Source organism: Pelophylax lessonae (assembly GCF_965119305.1).
Source record: "Pelophylax lessonae genome assembly, chromosome: 4".
Lineage (NCBI taxonomy): Eukaryota > Metazoa > Chordata > Amphibia > Anura > Ranidae > Pelophylax > Pelophylax lessonae.
In genome coordinates this window covers 538670268-538689980 of record NC_138771.1, presented here as the reverse complement: position 1 = coordinate 538689980, position 19713 = coordinate 538670268, and the positions used below count along the sequence as shown (strand labels likewise).

The 19713-nt window shown below is 42.4% G+C and overlaps 1 protein-coding gene across 1 annotated transcript in view; it reads right to left on the bottom strand.

Moving 5' to 3' along the window:
* Positions 1 to 19713, bottom strand: part of SLC23A2 (solute carrier family 23 member 2) — a 167741-nt gene that overhangs the window by 89613 nt on the left and 58415 nt on the right. The window contains exon 3 of the mRNA XM_082253284.1: positions 9451 to 9549. Within this exon, the coding sequence (XP_082109410.1) occupies positions 9451 to 9549 (99 nt within the window). The remainder of the gene's footprint in view (positions 1 to 9450; positions 9550 to 19713) is intronic.

Here is a 19713-nt window from a genome sequence, read left to right as displayed (position 1 = left end):
GTTTGTGCACTGCTCATCTGGGGGGTTAACCTTGATGCCATATTTCAAAACCCTAAGAAAATGTGTTTGGAAAAGACTGAAGTATGTGGACAGCTTCTGGTTTCTGCAAACATTCTTTGTTAATCGATATCAGAGAGAAAATCTGTCAACTAAAAAGTCAACTTTACTTTGCTAATAGGAATTTCAGCTGTCAAGACAGCTGAGATATCAATGCCCTGAAACACCCATCACTGTGTATTGGCCAACTTCAGGCTTCAGGATGAGGCTGTCATCCATAAACACTGGGATCAGCCAATATCCAGTCTATCAATTCACAAGGCACTTCTGCAGATTTAGGGGATGTGCTCACTGAATTGGGGCTCCATGTCCCCCCTTGTATGTGCTAACCACCAAAATTACGTTTCTATACTCTTCCAAAACACAGGAATGCATGTGAAAACGTTTCCAGGGGTGCAGAATGATTATGTCCAGTACACCATGTCTCCTCTTCAGCAGGAACCAGCCAAGATTCAAAACGTGTATGGGCAAGCTGAATGTATCAAGTTGATTGATTGTTAAACTTGGGTACAACTAGCATGCTGGATTTTACCTGCAATTATCGCTAGCGGCTGCTATAGATGCTAGCAATATTGACTGTCTTCTCCCGATGGGGACCTGCCCCCTGACGGGAGAAGGCAAGGGCCCGGGCAGGAGGGATTCCCGCTTCAGCATTGTCTGTGTTTTGAGGGGGGAATCAAACTAATTTCCATCCTCTGTGTATGGCCGGCCTTAGTTAGGGCGGCTTCATACTGTCTGCAGGAGTTCTGGTGTACTTTCTGAAAGCACACAAAAACAAGGGATATAATTGAAGTCTATGTGAAAGTGCAGCTAATCCGCACGAAAACTGAGGGTTGGCTTCACTTTAGCCAAACCACAGTGAGCAGTGTGTGAAGCCATCCCAACAGGAAGCATTGGTATAATACAACATAAACAACAAGAAAGACTTTCCAGTGCGTGCGTGTGTCATGCGTGCAGTGCACTTCAGAGTGGTCTCTGAAAAAAGGTCCTCTAAGGCCTTATGCACACAGGACATTTTTTCTCGTCTAAGCCAGCAGCGCTTTTGCATTAAAAACCGCCTGACACTTGTAAAAATGTCAAACACTTTTACAAACATTTGGCAAGTTTAGAGTCATCCAGCACTTGGACGTTAATTCATTTAGTTGGCCAGAATAAATATTTTCTTCTGGCCATTAAATTAATTAACGCTCAAGCCCTAAACACGCCTAGTGTTAACGCACGTTTAAAAGCATTTATTTCTGCCCAAACTCTGCTGCTCCTGGGCGCACTTGGCAGTGGGGTTTATTATTTTCCTGCCTCTACACTCTCCTGCCACTAAACACTGCCAATAGCCTATATATGCATGGACACATAGGCTAACATGCAGGGGAGTTTAGAGGAAGGAAAAAAAAACCCCAGCTGCAAAACCATCCTGTGTGCAAGAGGCCTTAAACATTTTTCTTATCATTACGACTATATGTCAGAGACAAACAATGACAAAAGATTGGAGTGTAAATTCTGCATGACACTTATTGCACTCCAATGAACATGCATCTTGAGTCTCCTAGTTTATCAATGTATGCAGTCTTCTCTTAAAATCTCTCAACGATAGGGTACTGAATCCATCGGGTTACTCCGTTAACCTAATCCAATTCTATTGGAATGAGTCAATGCAGATGATTATGGGCAAAGAACATGAAGGGAGGTGTGAAAATATGTGAAACTACACTATTATAATTACATGACCCTGTAACCATGGTGTCATGAAGTCTGAGACAGGAAAGCTTTCGAGTTACAGTACATGGATGAAGGTGCAAATTGTTGTTAAAATCCGGAGGTATAGATGTTAAAAGGAATTATACATAGGTGACAGATGGCGTCAAGTGCTCTTGTATTTATTTATATATAGTTGTTCAGTTTGACGTAGATAGCCTCTTTCTCATCTCTTGCAAACCGTTTGTATCATCTATTCAAAATGTGTACTTTGCTATGCTGAAAGAATTTCCCTTTTCCTTAAAGTATATGTAAACCCTCACCTTGTAAAACAATTCATTCAGTTTTAAATAGAAACGAAAGACAAAACATTTCTGTATAGATCTAGAAAACATTATAAAACAATTTTTCCCTCTGTTCTTAGCTGCAAAAGTGTTGGGGGGAGGGAAAACCAGCAGTACACTGGTCTTCCCAATGAATGTTCTCTAGCTAGAGAACTGACCTCAGCTTGTTCTCTTGCTTAGTTTTAGGGTTAGTTTTTAATAGGAAAGCAGAGGGACTGACAAGAACCGCAGGTATTTCATACAAAGAAGCAATACAAAGAGAACAGGATACTTTTTCATACAAGTATATGGGTACAGCAGGTACATATCAAGAATATGAAATGTAGCATTGGTACGCTAGTGCTGTGGTAGCTAACTCGGCTACCTCTGGGGGCGCTCCGGGTTCGATTCCTGGCCAATGCAAGTAAAAAAAAAAAAAAAGAATATGAAATGTTGGGTTTACATAAGATTGACCATGGGTGTCTTGTTTTTCTTCGATTAGTGTTTTCCCCCCATCCACACATGTGAGGTGGATGGAGGAATCTTCCTCGTTGTGCCATTATATTCTGACAGTGGGACTCCTCTGCTGTCAGAATACAATGATCATATGATCAATGGCTTGCAGATGGCTGATTGAGAAAACATTTTTTAACAGTCCTGTTTGACAGAAGTCAATGATTAGATCAATTTCTGTCCAGTGGGAATGGCCGTAGATGGATCTAAATTTGGCCAGCCCCTGCTGAACCGGCCAACCTTTGATCCATCTATGGGTAGCTTAAGAGTACTGACCTTTAGAGTTCACCCCTCCTCTGGTGGGCCATCCATTAAAAACAAAGCCTGCCATACTTTCAGAAAACTAGCACAGCATTCAGATGTGATCTCCTTCAGACCAGTAATTAAAATGGAGATCCACCCAAAAGTGAAAGTTCCGCTTTAAGCACTCCTTACCCCAAGCACTCCTTACCCCCTTCTATGCCTAATTTGGCATGTCATTTTTTTGGGGGGGGAGCAGGTACCTAGTTTTGAAAGGTACCTGCTTCCACTTTGTTCAGGCCGTCTCAGCCACTCGAGCAGAAGTTCCCCTCTCCCCCTACCTGCAATTTCTGGGACACGTCACAGGTCCCAGAAGATTGCCCGGCCATTGAGGAGGCTCAGCGCGACTCGCGCATGCACAGTGCGCACCCGGCTGTGAAGCCACAAACTGTCACAACCAGGTGCTCACACTTGGAATGCCAGCGCTGGGGAGAGGAGAGGGAGAGAACCAAGGGTTTGGGCTACCTCATCGTTGGTTCCTGGGATAGGTGAGTGTGTGTTTATTAACTCACATTAACTCACTTTACTAACTTTATTTATACTTCTTGAAGCTGCTGACTTTTAATAAACACAAAAATGGCTGGAAATCTGCTTTAATCAGTAGGGTGGCTATCTACTGCAATGTCTATAATCATGACAGAACCACAGTATGGTGGCTGTTGAAGCCTGAAAGCCATTACCTATTCTATTCCCTCTCAGGAGCCTGCATTGATCACAGTTATATAAACCCTATGCCCCTCCAACTACAGGCGAGGAGCCAGTTGACTGCTACAGGTGAGCGCTGATGATAACACAGGTAACAGTTTTCCAATTTTCATATTTGGAAAACAATTTTGATCTTCTCAAATTCATTTGGTGAAAAGAAACCAAATATATTACTATATGTGTACTATAATTAGGGCTTGTATACATTTTGAATGCCTCCAGACAAAAAAATGTTTTATATGGCTCTCTATGAAAACAGGTTATACAAGCTTGTTTTAGAACATTCAACCATAACGAAGATGAATGTGTGCCCTGAACAATCACAAACTGTTACCTGGACTGTACAGCTAGTACCATCATGTTCCTGCACACACGTGCATTTATATCCACAGCCCCCAGGAGATTCCAAATCCACTTGTAAAATGAAACCAGGGACTGCAAGGAAATGCTGTGGCCTTAAATGTAATTTGAGGGGCAAAAAAATGATTAGCCAACAGGGAGGTGCAGGGTCTTAAAGAAACATGCCAAAGCACAAATATGCAAATTTAGTTTAAACCTGTATAACAGCTTTTCCACTTGCTTTGGGCCTTATGGGGTGCTCTGGAAATACATTGTTATGATGTTTAGGAACACTGTAGAGGTTTGGCATATGCTTCCAGAGACCACCTATCTTTTCACAGTTAATAAAATCAATTACACCAGTACATAGTACAATCACATTGTATAAAATTTAAAATTACAAAAAAATGTTGGGCATTTTTGGTGGAAGGCACTAGGTTAAAAGGGATTTAGTTCAATTCTCTTGAGTTTGTTTCAGCTCTCTTATGGGCCGGTTCACACTGGTGCGTTGGAAGACATTGCATGTGATTCGTACCACACTGCTATGCAAATCACATGCAATGTCTTTGCGATGCAAATTTAGCCAAACATATTGTATGGGTGAATTCACATGGCATTCGGGCCAAAGTCGTGCAGGACCCTTTTTTTGGTCCGAAGCAGAATCGGATCACATGGGTGTTCAAACCTATGCGATCTGATTCCTGTCCGAATTGACAGTTCGCACTGCTATATGCGAACTAATCTGGGGGTGTCATTACTTTGTAGTTCGCATAGTTCGCATATGGCAGGAACCCGCAGTGGATTCGCAGGTCCGGTTCACACTGGTGCGATGCGGGAACCCTGCAAATCCACTGCGAATTCCGGCATCACACCCGACTCGCAGGCAGTTCAGATGCAAACTGCTTGGAGTGTCAATACAAAGTTAATGACACCCACAGATTAGTTTGCATATCGCAGTGCAAACTGTCAATTCGGACAGGAATTGGATCACATGGGTTTGAACACCCAATGCGATCCGATTCTGGTGCGGACCAAAAAAAAAGGGTCCTGCAGTCTAAAGAGTGCACCAGTCTAAGGCTGTGTACACACGGGCCGAAAATTGGCTGAAAACAGTCGGTTCGTCAGGAATCAGCCAACTTTTGATCTGTCTGTACAGCTCCTCAACCGGCTTCTGTGGAACGAGCATGCTAGAAAACCAGCATCAGATTAGCGCTCACAGCCAATGGCTGAGAGCGTTGATCAGTGTGTTCTGGCAGGGGGAGCGGTCCACCTATCAGAACACAATAGCTCAGCGGGGAGATCGCCGCACTAACATCGGATATGTAAGTATGGAGATCTGTTACGTTTTTTTTTATTCAGCCTGCTGGGTAAACCAAAAAAAAAAGAAAAACACTTCCCGCGTGTACTCCACATTAGTATCAATTTCTAAACAGGCAATCAAATGAACATACTATTGGCAGCCTTCCTCCTTTGTATACATGGCACATTCCAATGTTAGAAGGGAAGCACAGAAAGGTTTTCCCTGCTACCTGTCACAGCTGTTACTGGAGCTTTACATGTTACACTAAACACTTCTCTTCTCATTTAACCACTTCGGCTCTCACACCTGCTCACACCTTATGGACCAGAGCAATTTTCTAAATTATGCCAAGATGAACCTGTTTATTCAGCAATCGTTTTGTCAATGCTTAACAGAACAAAGTAATACATACAGTACATACTGTATTTTGTCCTGCAAAAATAATTTTTTTCCCAACACCTAGACAATTAAACGTAACAAAAATTAACAGAAGGCGCTTTTTCTTTTTTTAAACAGTGTTTTAGTTAAAAAAAAAAAAAAGTGTTACTACATATAAAATTGAGCACTCTGTTCTGTAGTTTGTCCTGTTTAACCACTTAAGCCCCGGAGGATTTTCCTGCTAAACGACCAGGGGGTATTTTGCGATTCGGCACTGCGTGACTTTAACGGACAATTGCGCGGTCGTGCAACGCTGTACCTAAACAAATTTGACGTTCTTTTTTTCCCACAAACAGAGCTTTCTTTTGGTGGTATTTGATCACCTGTGCGATTTTTACTTTATGCGCTATAAACAAAAAAAGAGCGTAAATTTTGCAAAAATAATAATATTTTTCACATTTTTTTATATGAAATTCCCCCCAAAAAAATGTAAAAATCTAAATTTTTTAACATTTTCGGCCAATTTGTTTTATCCTACCTATGTTTGGTAAAAAAAAAAAAATCGCAAAAAGCGTATTTTTATTGGTTTGCGCGAAAGTTATCGCGTTTACTAACAAAGGGAAAGATTTTTGTCATTTTTGTTGTTTTTTTTTTTAACGCGTAATGGCGGCGATCTGCGCTTTTTTTTTTGCGGTACTGCGACATTGCGGCGGACAGATCGGACCCTTGACTGAAATTTTGGACACTTTTGGGGTTACCAGTGACATTTCTACAGTAATCAGTGCTATATATATGCACTGTTACTGTAAAAATACACTGGTAGTGAAGGGGTTAACTTTATTTGGGAGGGAGGGGCTGTGTGTGTCCCTAGGGGCGTGCTTTCTACTGTGATTGGCTGTGGCTTGAGGTGAAAGGACACTGATCAACAGATCTACATAGTAGATCTGTCTGATCAGTGTTTTAACACCGAGGAGAATGACAGGCAGCTTGTTTACACTAGCTGCCTGACTTTCTCCCTCTCCCCCGACGATCGCCGAGTGAGCGGCGGACATCGGGTCCGCCGGTCACACGTGCGGGGGGGTCCGTGACCGCGCGGGAGCGCGCCTCCGGCGGCGCGCGCTCGCTCCCCAGACCCTCCCAGGCTAGTGACGTTAATTAACGTCACTCTGCCTGGCAGGGGCTGACCGCCGCAGTAAATTTACTTGCGGCGGTCGGCAAGCGGTTAAAACACTAAAATTATGATTTTGGTACAAAGAATTTCAAAGTTATTTACAAAGTTATTATTTTGCACTTTTTACAGTGTGATACATGCAAAAATATGTAAAAGGTGTAAACGTATTAATGAACAAAGCAAACAAAAACAGAAAAATGTTTAAATATTAAAATAGAAAAAAAAAAATCGCCAGGAAAATTAGAATTTAATGGAGAAGGAGAATAAGGAGTTAATTAGGGCTGATCAGGGTAAACTAAGGGTTAATAGGGGTTCAACAGAGAAATATTTAATTAAAAAAACAAAAAAAAAATTATTTTTACTTGTCAGGTTGCTTTAATGTGGATGTAAACCCTCACATATACCCAGTGAAGTAAAAAGCATCAGATGATACACAGAGATTAAAGAAGCCCTACAAAAGTGTTTTTTTTTTTTTTTAATATCTGCTGTCTTCAGCTTTCTGCAATGTTTGGAAAGTGAACATCGTGTTAGAATTTTTTCTTCCTGTTCCAGCACTGGGTGTGGAGTCTTGGAACACACTGTGTTAGAGCTTAAGAGGAAAGGCACACACCCCCTCCTCCACATAGGCAGCGAAGGAAGAAACATGCAGAGATGTGCTGTAAATAGACCAGCTCTCTGCTAATCTACCTCTATACACCCTCCTCAACTCAAATTTTCAGCTGCTTTTATCTCCTGTGTTGAGAGCTTGTCAGAAGTTATCAATATAATAACAGAGGAATGGAGCAGCAGAAAGACACAGGATTTAGGGCTTTGGAGAGAGATAAGTAAACACTACAGATATATGTGCCCAGGTCAAATTTCATAAATGGGGTTTACATCCACTTTAACTGACTTCTTCTGCAGATCAAAGTTCATCCCTTTGATCTGTAGATGAATAAACAGAAAGATACAAAATTAAAAAATGTTTCATTGTATCTTTCTGTATTGGCAGCTGAGCAATGTTGTTGATAAACGTTGCCAGACGACTTCTTTTTTCTTTTTCACAGCTTCTGCTGCCGGACCTCCTCTGTGTACTCGGCAATCCAGCTGTGATTCATCAGAGCTGAATTGCTGTGTACTGGGTTAGGGGGGATCCCGCCAGCAGGGCAGAAGGACTGGACGCACTAGACATGCCCTGTGTACAATGATGACATTTTTTTGGGCGTGTCTAGTATACCCAGACCCTGCAACTGCTTAATACGCACCTTTTTGTGTAAAAATGATATTTGATCAACGAATGTAAAACAATAATTGTGATATCTCCAACTTAGTGTGAAAAATGGTCCTTAAGACAATGCAAAAGTAATTATGTTCAACTTTCAACATGTTCCTTTTTTTGTTGCATTCACTGCCATCAGACTTGTGTGATCAGTGCGTGCGTCTTTGGCCAGTTCTGCAATCCATTACCATGCGTTTCATTTTAGCAGAAAAGCTGTGTAATTTACACTATGAGCAGTGACAGACATTTTACTGCAATGAAAACCTTTGTCACATAGGAAACATGGTTTCCTATGTGTCCCATCCACAATGAACTGCAGCATATGCTGAATTGCAAGGTGATGTACAGCAACAGATTGCTGTACATTGACATGAATGAAGTTTACATTTTCTACATTTCAAATAAAGTTCATACAAAAAAATCCAAAAAAACTGGAAGCCGTGTGATGCGCTGAATCGCACCTCACCCTGCCATTTACAGGAGCCAGCAACATAGATTTACCTGAGTGGTGAATCACTTTGGCAGGTCTTTGCTGTAGTGTGAATTCTACCTAAGGTGAAGGGCCACTAATCTCCCAAAAACCTAAATCTGTCACCAGCACACAAGTACTATACATGCTTTCGTGCACACAGTGGTTTGCACATGTGCCAAGATTAAAATATGTTAATCTGCTAAACAATGTATCTACTTTTTACTTGTAAATCAAAACTGCCAGGGGCAGGGGAGATAATGCTCAAGGACAAGAAAGCAGTCAGTTTACTAAAAACTAAACATTTCTGCCTCTGGAATGGCAGATGACTCACTGTACCAGAACCCTACTGGGGAGGACTTGCTGTCTCCTCCTCAGTGTGGGTGCTAAGCAAATACTAATTAGCTGAGACACGTTAGAGATGTAGTGCCAGCACCCAGAAAGTATGTGGCAGATTCTTTGTTTTAAGAAACCGAAAAGGAAATGCCAAATCGAGATAAAATTTACACAGTCATCAAAGACATTTAGGGTGGATAATTAAAAATAACTGAATACACGTAATTAATTCCACCCAAGCTTCAGCAGAAGGCAACTACCACGTGTCTCGTGTTTTGGCAAGGTTGGCATCTTGCTATATACCAGCCTGCTAGGTTAATATAATTGGTATCTATAAGTATTTGGGTTTGGAGAGTTAAAAAAAAAAAAAATAATTTTCTCCAAGTATCAATTATTTTCTTGGTGACTATTGTCAAAAGGCTAGAAAGGGATGGAGAATCCAAAATGTTACAGTGGTCACCAGAACTGGAATAGAAGGGAAATATTACACGGGGGATACCGGTTCACATGTACACTCACTTTGTGTAGTGTTTCAATAGGAAGTGAATGGAAATCTCTCCAATGGAAAGACAGACAGCATTAAAAAAAAAAATGGCAGCACACACTCACCTTCTCTGCAATACCACTTTCGGTTGTATAAATAGCCATTAATTCTGTGTCTTCCGTATCCTGATCAACAGTGGATGCGGCACCTCCATTTATAACCACCTGCAAATAAGGAGAGGGAACAAAGAAAGAGGAATCGGTCAGAAAATATTTGTTTAATAACTGAATTTAAAAGAAAATACTTTAAAGTGACCGTACAAAAATATCCAGGTATATCAAATAATTTGCTAATTTTTCAGAAAATCGATAGCGCGCACACAGTGAGCTTCATGTAGCAAACCAGTAGTCTCCAAACTGTGGCCCTTTGCTTGCTTAGTATTCTTCCCACTGGCAGCAACAGTGGGGCATAGTTCCTGCCACTAACACCGACAATGGGACACTATACCCCCCATTGACACCAATGATGGGGCACTATTTCCCCCATTGACAGGGAAATATTCCGCCCATTGACACCAATGATGGGGCACTATTCCCCCCACTGACCCCAATGATGGGGCACTATTCCCCCCACTGACACCAATGATGGGACACTATTGCCTCCATTGACACCAATGATGGCTCACTATCCCTCCAATTGACACCAATGATGGGGCACTATTGCCACCATTGATGGGGCACTATTCCCCCCATTGACACCAATAATGGGGCATTATTCCCCCATTGACACCAATGATGGGACACTATTCCCCCCATTGACACCAATAATGGGACAATATTCCCCCCATTGACACCAATGATGGGGCACCATTTCCCCCATTGACGGGGCACTATTCCGCCCATTGACACCAATGATGGGGCACTATTCGCCCCACTGACCCCAATGATGGGGCACTATTCCCCCCACTGACACCAATGATGGGGCACTATTCCCCCACTGACACTAATGATGGGGCACTATTCCCCCACTGACACTAATGATGGGGCACTATTCCCCCACTGACACTAATGATGGGGCACTATTACCCCCACTGACACCAATGATGGGGCACTATTCCCCCCACTGACACCAATGATGGGGCACTATTCCCTCCATTGACACCAATGATGGCTCACTATTCCCCCCATTGACACCAATGATGGGGCACTATTGCCACCATTGACAGGGCACTATTCCCCCCATTGACACCAATGATGGGGCACTATTCCCCCCATTGACACCAATGATGGGACACTATTCCCCCCATTGACACCAATAATGGGGCACTATTCCCCCCATTGACACCAATGACAGGGCACTATTCCCCCCACTGACACCAATGACGGCGCACTATTCCCCCCACTGACACCAATGATGGCGCACTATTCCCCCCATTGACACCAATTACGGCGCACTATTCCCCCCACTGACACCAATGACAGGGCACTATTCCCCCCATTGACACCAGTGATGGGGCACTATTCCCCCCATTTACACCAATAATGGGGGACTATTCCTGCCACTGACACCAATGATGGGACACTATTCCCCCCATTGACAGCAATGATGGGACACTATTCCCCCCATTGACAGCAATGATGGGGGGACTATTACCCACATTGAAACCAATAATGGGGCACTATTACCCACATTGACACCAATAATGGGGCACTATTACCCACATTGACACCAATGATGGGGCACTATTACCCACATTGACACCAATGATAGCACACTAATACTTCCATTGATACATACAAATATTACTTCCCCTAATACCAATCATGGGGCATGATTTACTTCCTTTGATTCCAGGACATTTTTCTACTCCCACTGACCACAGTGCTGCCACCCTGAAGGACAGTAAAACTGGCCCTTTGTTTAGAAAGTTGAGACCCCTGTACTAAACTCATCAACGGACAAGACTTTCTCCTTTCAATATTTAGACCTGGCCTAGGAAGAAGCTAGCTGTATTGTGGCTGGTTTCTACAGGCAGTGCAGACAAATGAAACTCAAACTGTAATGTCAAACCAAAAAAAAAATTTTTTTTTACAGTTTTGGATAGAGTATAGAAGAATTAGAACATCTGTTTTTACTGCTATCCAGAGCTCTGTTACTGCTACTCCATGAGCTCAAGCCCATTGAGACTAGGATCCGGACACATGTGCCTGGGCTCACCAGGGAGCTGCCACCTGTATGTGCCAATCCTCGCCCTGTAGCTGCACGTATACAAGGTCAGGCATCAGCTTCCAGGTGGGCTAGCACACTTGGGTTTAGATCCTAGTCCAAACACAGCAAAGGTCATCACTGCTGCTGACAATGGTTTCACCAAAGTGAGAAAAAACCTTTAACAGGTACACAGAACAAAAAAGCTGACATGGGTTCTAGGTATCCCTGAAAAAAATAAGAGCAGGAAGCAAGTGATATCTCTTCAATAGAGCCCCAGATAGCAGTAAAAACAGTCAAACAGCGTGAACACACTTACAGGAGGAACGCAGGAAATACATCATAACTACTCGTCGTTCCTACATCCAATCACAGATTGGTGGGAGGAGAATAGATTTAGGCTGATGTCATACTTGTGGTCCTGCCACTGGGAAAAACTTGCTAGCAGCAGGAGTATGGATGCGCATGGCACAGCTAGGATGTAAAACACTCACCTGCTTGCATGGGTCACTCCCTTGCCTGCTGGATGTGCGAGGCAACGCTCTCTCACCATTCTGCAACGTTTTCAACAATGAGGGAGAAATATCTCATTGATCCAGGTGGAGACGAAGCAACTTATACAAGCATGCAAATGTTCTCGCCAGTGACAGGAGTGCTAAAGCATGATGGGAGGATTGGCCAGAAAAAGGATTGCTATAATATGCAGGAAGGATCACAAGTGTGACATCAACATTACTATTATTATTCAGGACTTCTATAGTGCTAAAAGTTTGTGCAGCGCTGTACAATAATACAGTATGGACCTAAGAAAGTACAACTTCAGCAGCCATTTTTTTTTTTACTGTCATTTGTAAAATTATCTTACTATAGAATGGGTGCTGAGCTATGAAAATAATGAAAATGTATGACATTAACCTGGACATATAATTGATTTCCTGAGTGCAAGATTTTTGTTTGAAGTATCATTTCATTACTCATTTTATTAGTTTCCAAGTAGATTTAATTAATTAACTACATTTTCGGTATTACAGTGTACTTTAACACACTGTGGTTGATTTACTAACACTAGAGAGAAAAGATTTGATGCAGCTGTGCATGGTAGCCAATCAGCTTCTAACTTCAGCTTCTTCAATTAACCTATGACAAAAAAAAAAAAAAAAAAAAAACTGAAAGCCGATTGGTTTCTATGCAAAGTTGTGCCAGATTTTGCACTCTCCAGGTTTAGTAAATTAACTCCACTGTATTGCAGTGGAAGGTCTTAGCTTCGCACAAACTGCAGCACCTAGATAAGACTTACTATAATTCACTTTTTTTTTTTTTTTTAAGTGATTTCCAGCATGCTACAGCAAGAAATATTTTAATTACCCTTGTACTGAAGGTTAAATGACAATGGCTGGCTGTAGACAGCTCAATAAAAGCATGCTATTTTAAGTATCATTTGCTATTATCAGACCAAACTGCAAGAGGAGATACTGAGCACCTCAGCCATTTGGAGACTTTCATTACTGCATATGAGTATTGTTCAACTTGGTTAAGTATTGCCACTTTAACTCTTGGACAATGACCCGAGTTCCACAGAAGTCATGCAAGAAGAGGCAAATATTAAGAGATATCTGCCCTTCTATGGCGAGCCATAGAAGCAGCAAAACTAGGCTTCTGCAGGGCATAAAATCTGGACACTTTCTTTACATAATCAATGCCCTAAATGATCAACTAGGTCACATCCATTGCAGCAGCAAGTAAGTTAAAGCAAGCCATACACCTTGAGATTTCTCTTGTTCAGCCTTCCAGGCCGAGATATCACTTAATTTCCCTATCGACGCTAAAAAGCAAGCATGATGGAATGTCCCAAACCAACTACTGTATTTGGATAGTTGCAGCACCAGCTGCTGTCTGAATAAATGAACATTGACGACATCTCATTAGGTATAGTCAGTCACTGTTCAGCTGACAGTTTTCCACCCGGTGTTCTGCCGAAATCTCCAACTTGCCGAATTCGCCAACGACATTACTTCGGGTGAGTGTACACCAAGAATTGGAGATTTCAACCGCTTGGTGTTTTCACAGAACACCGTCAGCCTATACACTCCGGTAAGTGCTATAATTAGTGCAGATTGTTAGCCCACCCACTAGTTGTCACCGCCTTAGGAGGCGGCCATGTTTTTGGTTACTAGCGGGCGGACTAACAATCTGCACTAATTATAGCATCTACCAGAGTGTATAGGCTGACGGTGTTCTGTGAATACACCAAGTGGTCGAAATTTCCAAATATTCCTGGTGTACACTCACCGGAAGTAACGTCGTTGGAGAATTCGGCAAGTTGGGAGTTTTTCGGCAGAACACCGGCTTCTGTGATTTCAAAGTTTATCGATTTGGGTGGTGCAGACAGGGACTTGCACAGTTTACATTTTGGCAGATTTGAGCCATAAATGGCCAGTTTTAGAAAACCTAATTACTGCCAAGCCTCTACTACTGAGATAAGATGTTGCAGCAAGGGGTGTGCCCACACTTTCCCCCCACATTTTAATATGACCGCTGGCAAACAGACAACGCCCATATGGTTATGGTCCGATATCCCAGTAATAGCTCATCCATGTGGGTTTTCCTAAAAGACAAGGAAATGAAATATTTGGAGATTTACATGTGATCACAAATAATGAACACCAGCTTCAAAACATGAAACAGTGGCAAAAGCCCTTCACTCTCTCAACAATGATCTTTCCAGCTGTGCAACAGTTAAACTCATTTTTTCTTTTTTTCTTTTTTTTTTTTTTAAACGTAACATTTGCATGGAACAGCTAATATTTGTACAGGAACAATATAAAAGCTCAGACCTTCACATTACAAAATATTGCATTTTTGCAGTTTTGTTTAGTCTTATCAGACACCAGGGTTATCAAACACCAGGGAGAAGCTGATAAACCAAAGAATGTCAGATGCACAAATACAGTACTTGGCAGGTTTCAGTAACATTTAATCAACAATTTGTAGAGCATTAACTTTGTAAACTTCTATTATATACATCGTGAGAAACTGAGAATGAATGAGAATTTTAATGCAGGATACCCCTTTCTCTGGTAAAATAGGACTTTTATTAGGGATCATAATGAGGATCAGCCCACAGGCCCATGTATTGATCCACAGGCCATGGAACCAACCTGCCATCCGATAACCGTTTTATTTACTAGTGGTGCACCGAAAATACGGCAAGCAAAATTTTCGGTCGAAAATGGGCCTATCCATTTCGGCCGAAAACAGGTAATATATGCCAAAAATGAATGGCCGCGGCAGCAGTAGCTTTTACTTTAACTTATATGGAGCGTGACCGGCCACGGCCGGCTTCCGAGACCCGCCGTTTGTACCTCACCGCCTGCCCTGTAATAGACTGGTTGCTAGAAATCACCAGCCGCCTGGCATCTAGCAACCAGTGACATCACGGTCCAGAGAGGAAAGCAAGGTCGAGAAGAGGACGCAGCATGCAGAGCGGAGGAGGATCTTTCTCATCCTCCTCCGTGCCTATTACTGATTCTCTGGCTCCACCCACCTCCTCCCTCCATCTTCTACAGTATGGCCACTGCGGATAGGAAGGACAGGAGCAGAACCAGAGTCAACCTGCTATCTGTGGGGAGCAGTGAGTGACAACATATGTGTTATGATGTGCATCAATGTTTCCTTATACTTAGCTACCCCCTGGAACTATACCTGTATAATACTGCTATGGGACAGGTATATAGGGCCAGGAGCATCTATATACAGGCTGTATCAATTTGAAAACCATTTGGGGGAAAAAAGTCATTTTTGGTTTTCAGCCAAGGGCATCCTGAATTTTCGGTTTCTGTTTCGGCCCAGAATTTTAATTTCGGTGCATCCCTATTTACATCTGGTATAACAAACTTGCAGCTCCTAGAGAGGTGGAACAATTAATGAGGATTTCAATCAGTAGTCAAACCGGAAGCCAGCACGTTTTTTTATTTTTCAAGAGATGTTCTTACAGCTTAAGAACAAGTTAAAAAGGTAGTTGTTGATGACTTGACTGCTTAGGTATTATAATCTCTATATCAAGGTTACAGTAGTGTCTCTCTCTACCAAAGGGCCCCTCGAGGGTAACCTCTTGTTTCTAGGACACATACTCTAATCAGTAAGCCTAAATTCCCACCTGAGCAGTACAAATTCCTGGTGATTTTAAAGCAGTTTTTCAGGCTCTTACAAGTGTCTTTGCACATGTTTTAAGCTTCAGGAGTTTGTTTCCTGAGCTGGGCAAGGGGAGGAAAGCAGTTCTATAGGAAGAGGGGGGTTCTTCAGGTGCAAAAACACTAAGGCCTCCATTTACAGGAGCTCCCTACTGACGTCGATTAGACCAAAAACACCTGAATATGAAAAAAAAAAAAACATGTTCTTTTTTGAGCATAGGGCGACTGAGTATACAAGTATGAATAGAAGCAACTTGAAAGAATTGGATTTTGATTTTGTTAGTCAGGGGTAGAAAAATAAACATAAAACCGCTCAAGTGTGAATGGGGGTTTACAGGCATATTGCAGGTGTTCCACAAGTGTTTTTTCACGTGTATAAGTAGAACTAAAAGGCAAAACTTTTTTTTCCATTTGGATATTAATGGCTATTTATACGACCGAAAGAGATCCAGGTAGCATTTCCGGTCCCGACCTCCTCGGCGATGGGCTCATTAGACGATTCCCTAGGCGCTCCTGGGATATCAGCTTTATCTATCCCAGGAGTCCATGGGAAGCGGGCCTTGCTGCTTTCTCTGACTGTACTTTCTCAGAGTTCTCGTTTTATTGACAGGTTGCCATAACGACGACGCACAGTGTAGCCACGGGAAGCCAGCCACCTTGTCCTTAACAACCGATGAGTCATCAGCTGTCAGAAATTCAGGGGGGAAAATAAAAAGGCGTGTGGTGCCCCCAAGACCCCTATGGCTTCTAAAGGGAACCCCGGAAAACAAATCCTCAATCTTGAGATATATATATATATATATATATATATATATATATATAGATAGATAGATATATATATAGATAGATATATATTTATGTAGGAAGAGGGCTTTTTTTTAGGCATGTAAATGCACAAATTGCACTTTACATGTGCTCCTATTGAAGTCTTTGGGCCCATAAACAGCTACAAATGTAAAGCACGGTTTGGGAGTGTAGTCAGGCATATGGAATTGTGAATGGGAGCTAAATCCCTGCACTGACAAGTCAGTAAAGTAAATGGCTATAAAAGTGTGTGTGTATTTAAGGGAAACTGGCTACAGGCCCAAGGCAAGAAAATACGTCTTTTCATGAATCTTTTGAAAAGAAACGCCCCCTTTTTTTCGTTTTAGAATTATATTTGTGGCAGATAAAAGGTTTTAGATACTGACTGTGTACTGAACAGTATTTCTGAGAAGATCTTGAACCATGCAGTACAGAATAGTCCACTTTTGTTCAGGAAATCTATTGATTACGGAGTAGAGGCCCAGAATAAAATATTCAGCATACGTCTAATGTAGACCATGTCACAGCGCCTTTCATTACTGTGTGATGACTAAAAGTGACTCAGCTTGTTTCACAGGACAATGCTGTCACTAATTCCTTAGGCAACATGACAACGAGGAACAGCAAACATTCACAGAAGTCCTTTAACCACTTACTCACTGGGCACTTATACCCCCTTCCTAAGCAGAACAATTTTTAGTGTGCTCACATTTTGAATGACAAATCAGTCATGCACCACTGTACCCATATAAAATGTTTGTCCTCTCTTCACACAAATAGAGCTTTCTTTTGGTGGTATTCGATCATCATTGAAATTAGGGATGCACCGAAATGAAATTCTTGGCCGAAGCCGAATAATAATGAAATGCTTGGCCGAAGGCCGAATACCGAACGCGGTGTTTCGCATTTTTTCCATTTATTTTGCCAATTTTTTGTCCTCTCTCTTGTCCTCTCACTCTCTCTCTCTCTTGTCCTCTCATGTCTCTCTCTCTCTCTCTCTCTCCCTAAATGTTACTGTAGGGAATGGGATTCAGTGCACACTGTAGCCTTGTACCATAGGGTTAATATTAGTGACACTGTAGGGATTGGGAAGGATGCTGGGAATGGAAATCAGGAAGCATGCAGGCAGTCTTGTAAATTTTAATTGCAGATACAGGGCACTGGGCAGGTCAGGGTTAATATGGTAACATCAATTACTCAGTGACATTCAGTCAGTGTTATGCCCCATACACACGTGCAGATTATCTGCAGACTTTTGTCTGCAGACTTACCTTTTCTATGTAGTGCAAGGGCCTGCCGGATTGCATACAAATTGAAAGTGTTTAGTTTTGACCACATATTATGTGGTTTTGGTAAGTCTGCAGACAAAAGTCTGCAGATAATCTGCACGTGTGTACGGGGCATTAGTGTGGACTCGATCAGATTATACAGTGACAGACAGTCTCTCATAGTGGTGGTAGTAGGAGGCTGGAGGTGGACTAGTAGGAGCCTGGAAAGGAGCACAGCCGCATACATACATTACTCACTCGTGCACTGCAGCCCGCCCCACACATTCAGTGAGTCTTACTCTCCTCCCTAGTTTTTTCAATGGCACATTCAGGAAGCCAATCACGTCGTGAGTAGCGGCACAGCGGAACCAATCAGGTGTGCAGGCACGCGTGATTGGTTCGCTGTGCAGCTAATCACGGCGTGATTGGCTCCCTGAATGGGCCATTGAAAAAACTAGGGAGGAGAGTAAGACTCACTGAATGTGTGGGGCGGGCTGCAGTGCACGAGTGAGTAATGTATGTATGCTCACCGCTGAAGTGTCCCGGCTTCATGGAAGTCTGTGAGTCCTCCTGTCCTCCTCTGAGTCCCTTACCCCTGAATATCGCCTATGGCTACAGAACGATAGTCGATATCATATCGACTATCGTTCAGCCCTATTGTTCGGCACAAAATTATTCGGCCTTTTGACTTATTCGGCCGAACACCGAAAGTGCTATTTTTTCTATTTTCGGTCGAATAATGTTCGGCCGCCGAACATTCGGTGCATCCCTAATTGAAATTTTTATTTTTTGCGCTATAAATGAAAAAAGACCAAAATGCTACATATCTTTGGTAAAAATAACCCAAGTAAATATATATTATGTGGTCTTTGTGAAGGTTACAGAGTCTACAAGCTATGGTGCCAATCATTGAAAATTGATCACTCTTGATGTACTGCCGGCCTGTCTCATTTCTTGAGACACTAACAAGCCAGGAAAGTACACATACCCCCCAAATTACCCCTTTTTAGAAAGTAGACATTCCAATGTATTTAGTAAGAGGCATGGCGAGTTTTTTTTTTAAGTTGTAATTTTTTCCCACAGTCTTTGCAAAAATTGAATTTTTGACACTATAAAATCCATTTCTCTGATGTTCATTGACACACACAGCTCCTGATATTCTAAACCATTGGGTTTTACAGCCCCCTATGAGAGCAGGACACTAGGAAGAAAAAAGGTCTGGCTACGCCCATTGGGCAGTCCCAGGGGGGATACTCCCTCTCTCTTCTATAGGCACTCAGTTTAGTTACAAGCAGTGTCAGTAGGAGAATTACAACTCCACAGAGGGGTGTGTGCTGTGTCCATCAATGAACATCAGAGAAATAGATTTTAAGGAAAGTCAAAAATACAATTTTCTTTTTCGTTCATTGACGGACACAGCTTCTGATATTCTTAACCATTGGGACATCCCAAAGCAGTGTAAAACATGAGGGGTGGGAACAGCGATAAAAGAAATTCCCAAGGCTAAACTATAGCCAACCAGGTAAACAGGAGCTCAACCAAACCAACTGGAGTCCACCTGAAAAAAAACATATGCCCTCAAAGAGGATCAAGTTCTGTTAAACAGCAGCCTGAAAAACCTTGCGGCAAAAAGAAGCATCTGCAGATGGCAACACATCCACTTTATAGAACTTGTGAAAGTGTGCAACAACTAGGTGGCCACCTTGCAAACCTACATTACTGACACCTGATGACGTAAAGCCCAGGAGGCACTAAGCACCCTTGTAGAGTGCACCTTGACAGGGAAAGGAGGAACCGGACCCCTGATAGAATAGGCATAAATCACCATCTGTCTGATCCATCTTGAAACGGTCGCAGAGGAAGCGGACAACCCTTAACAAGGTCCAACCGTGAGCATAAATAGAGAGTCTGACTTCCTTAA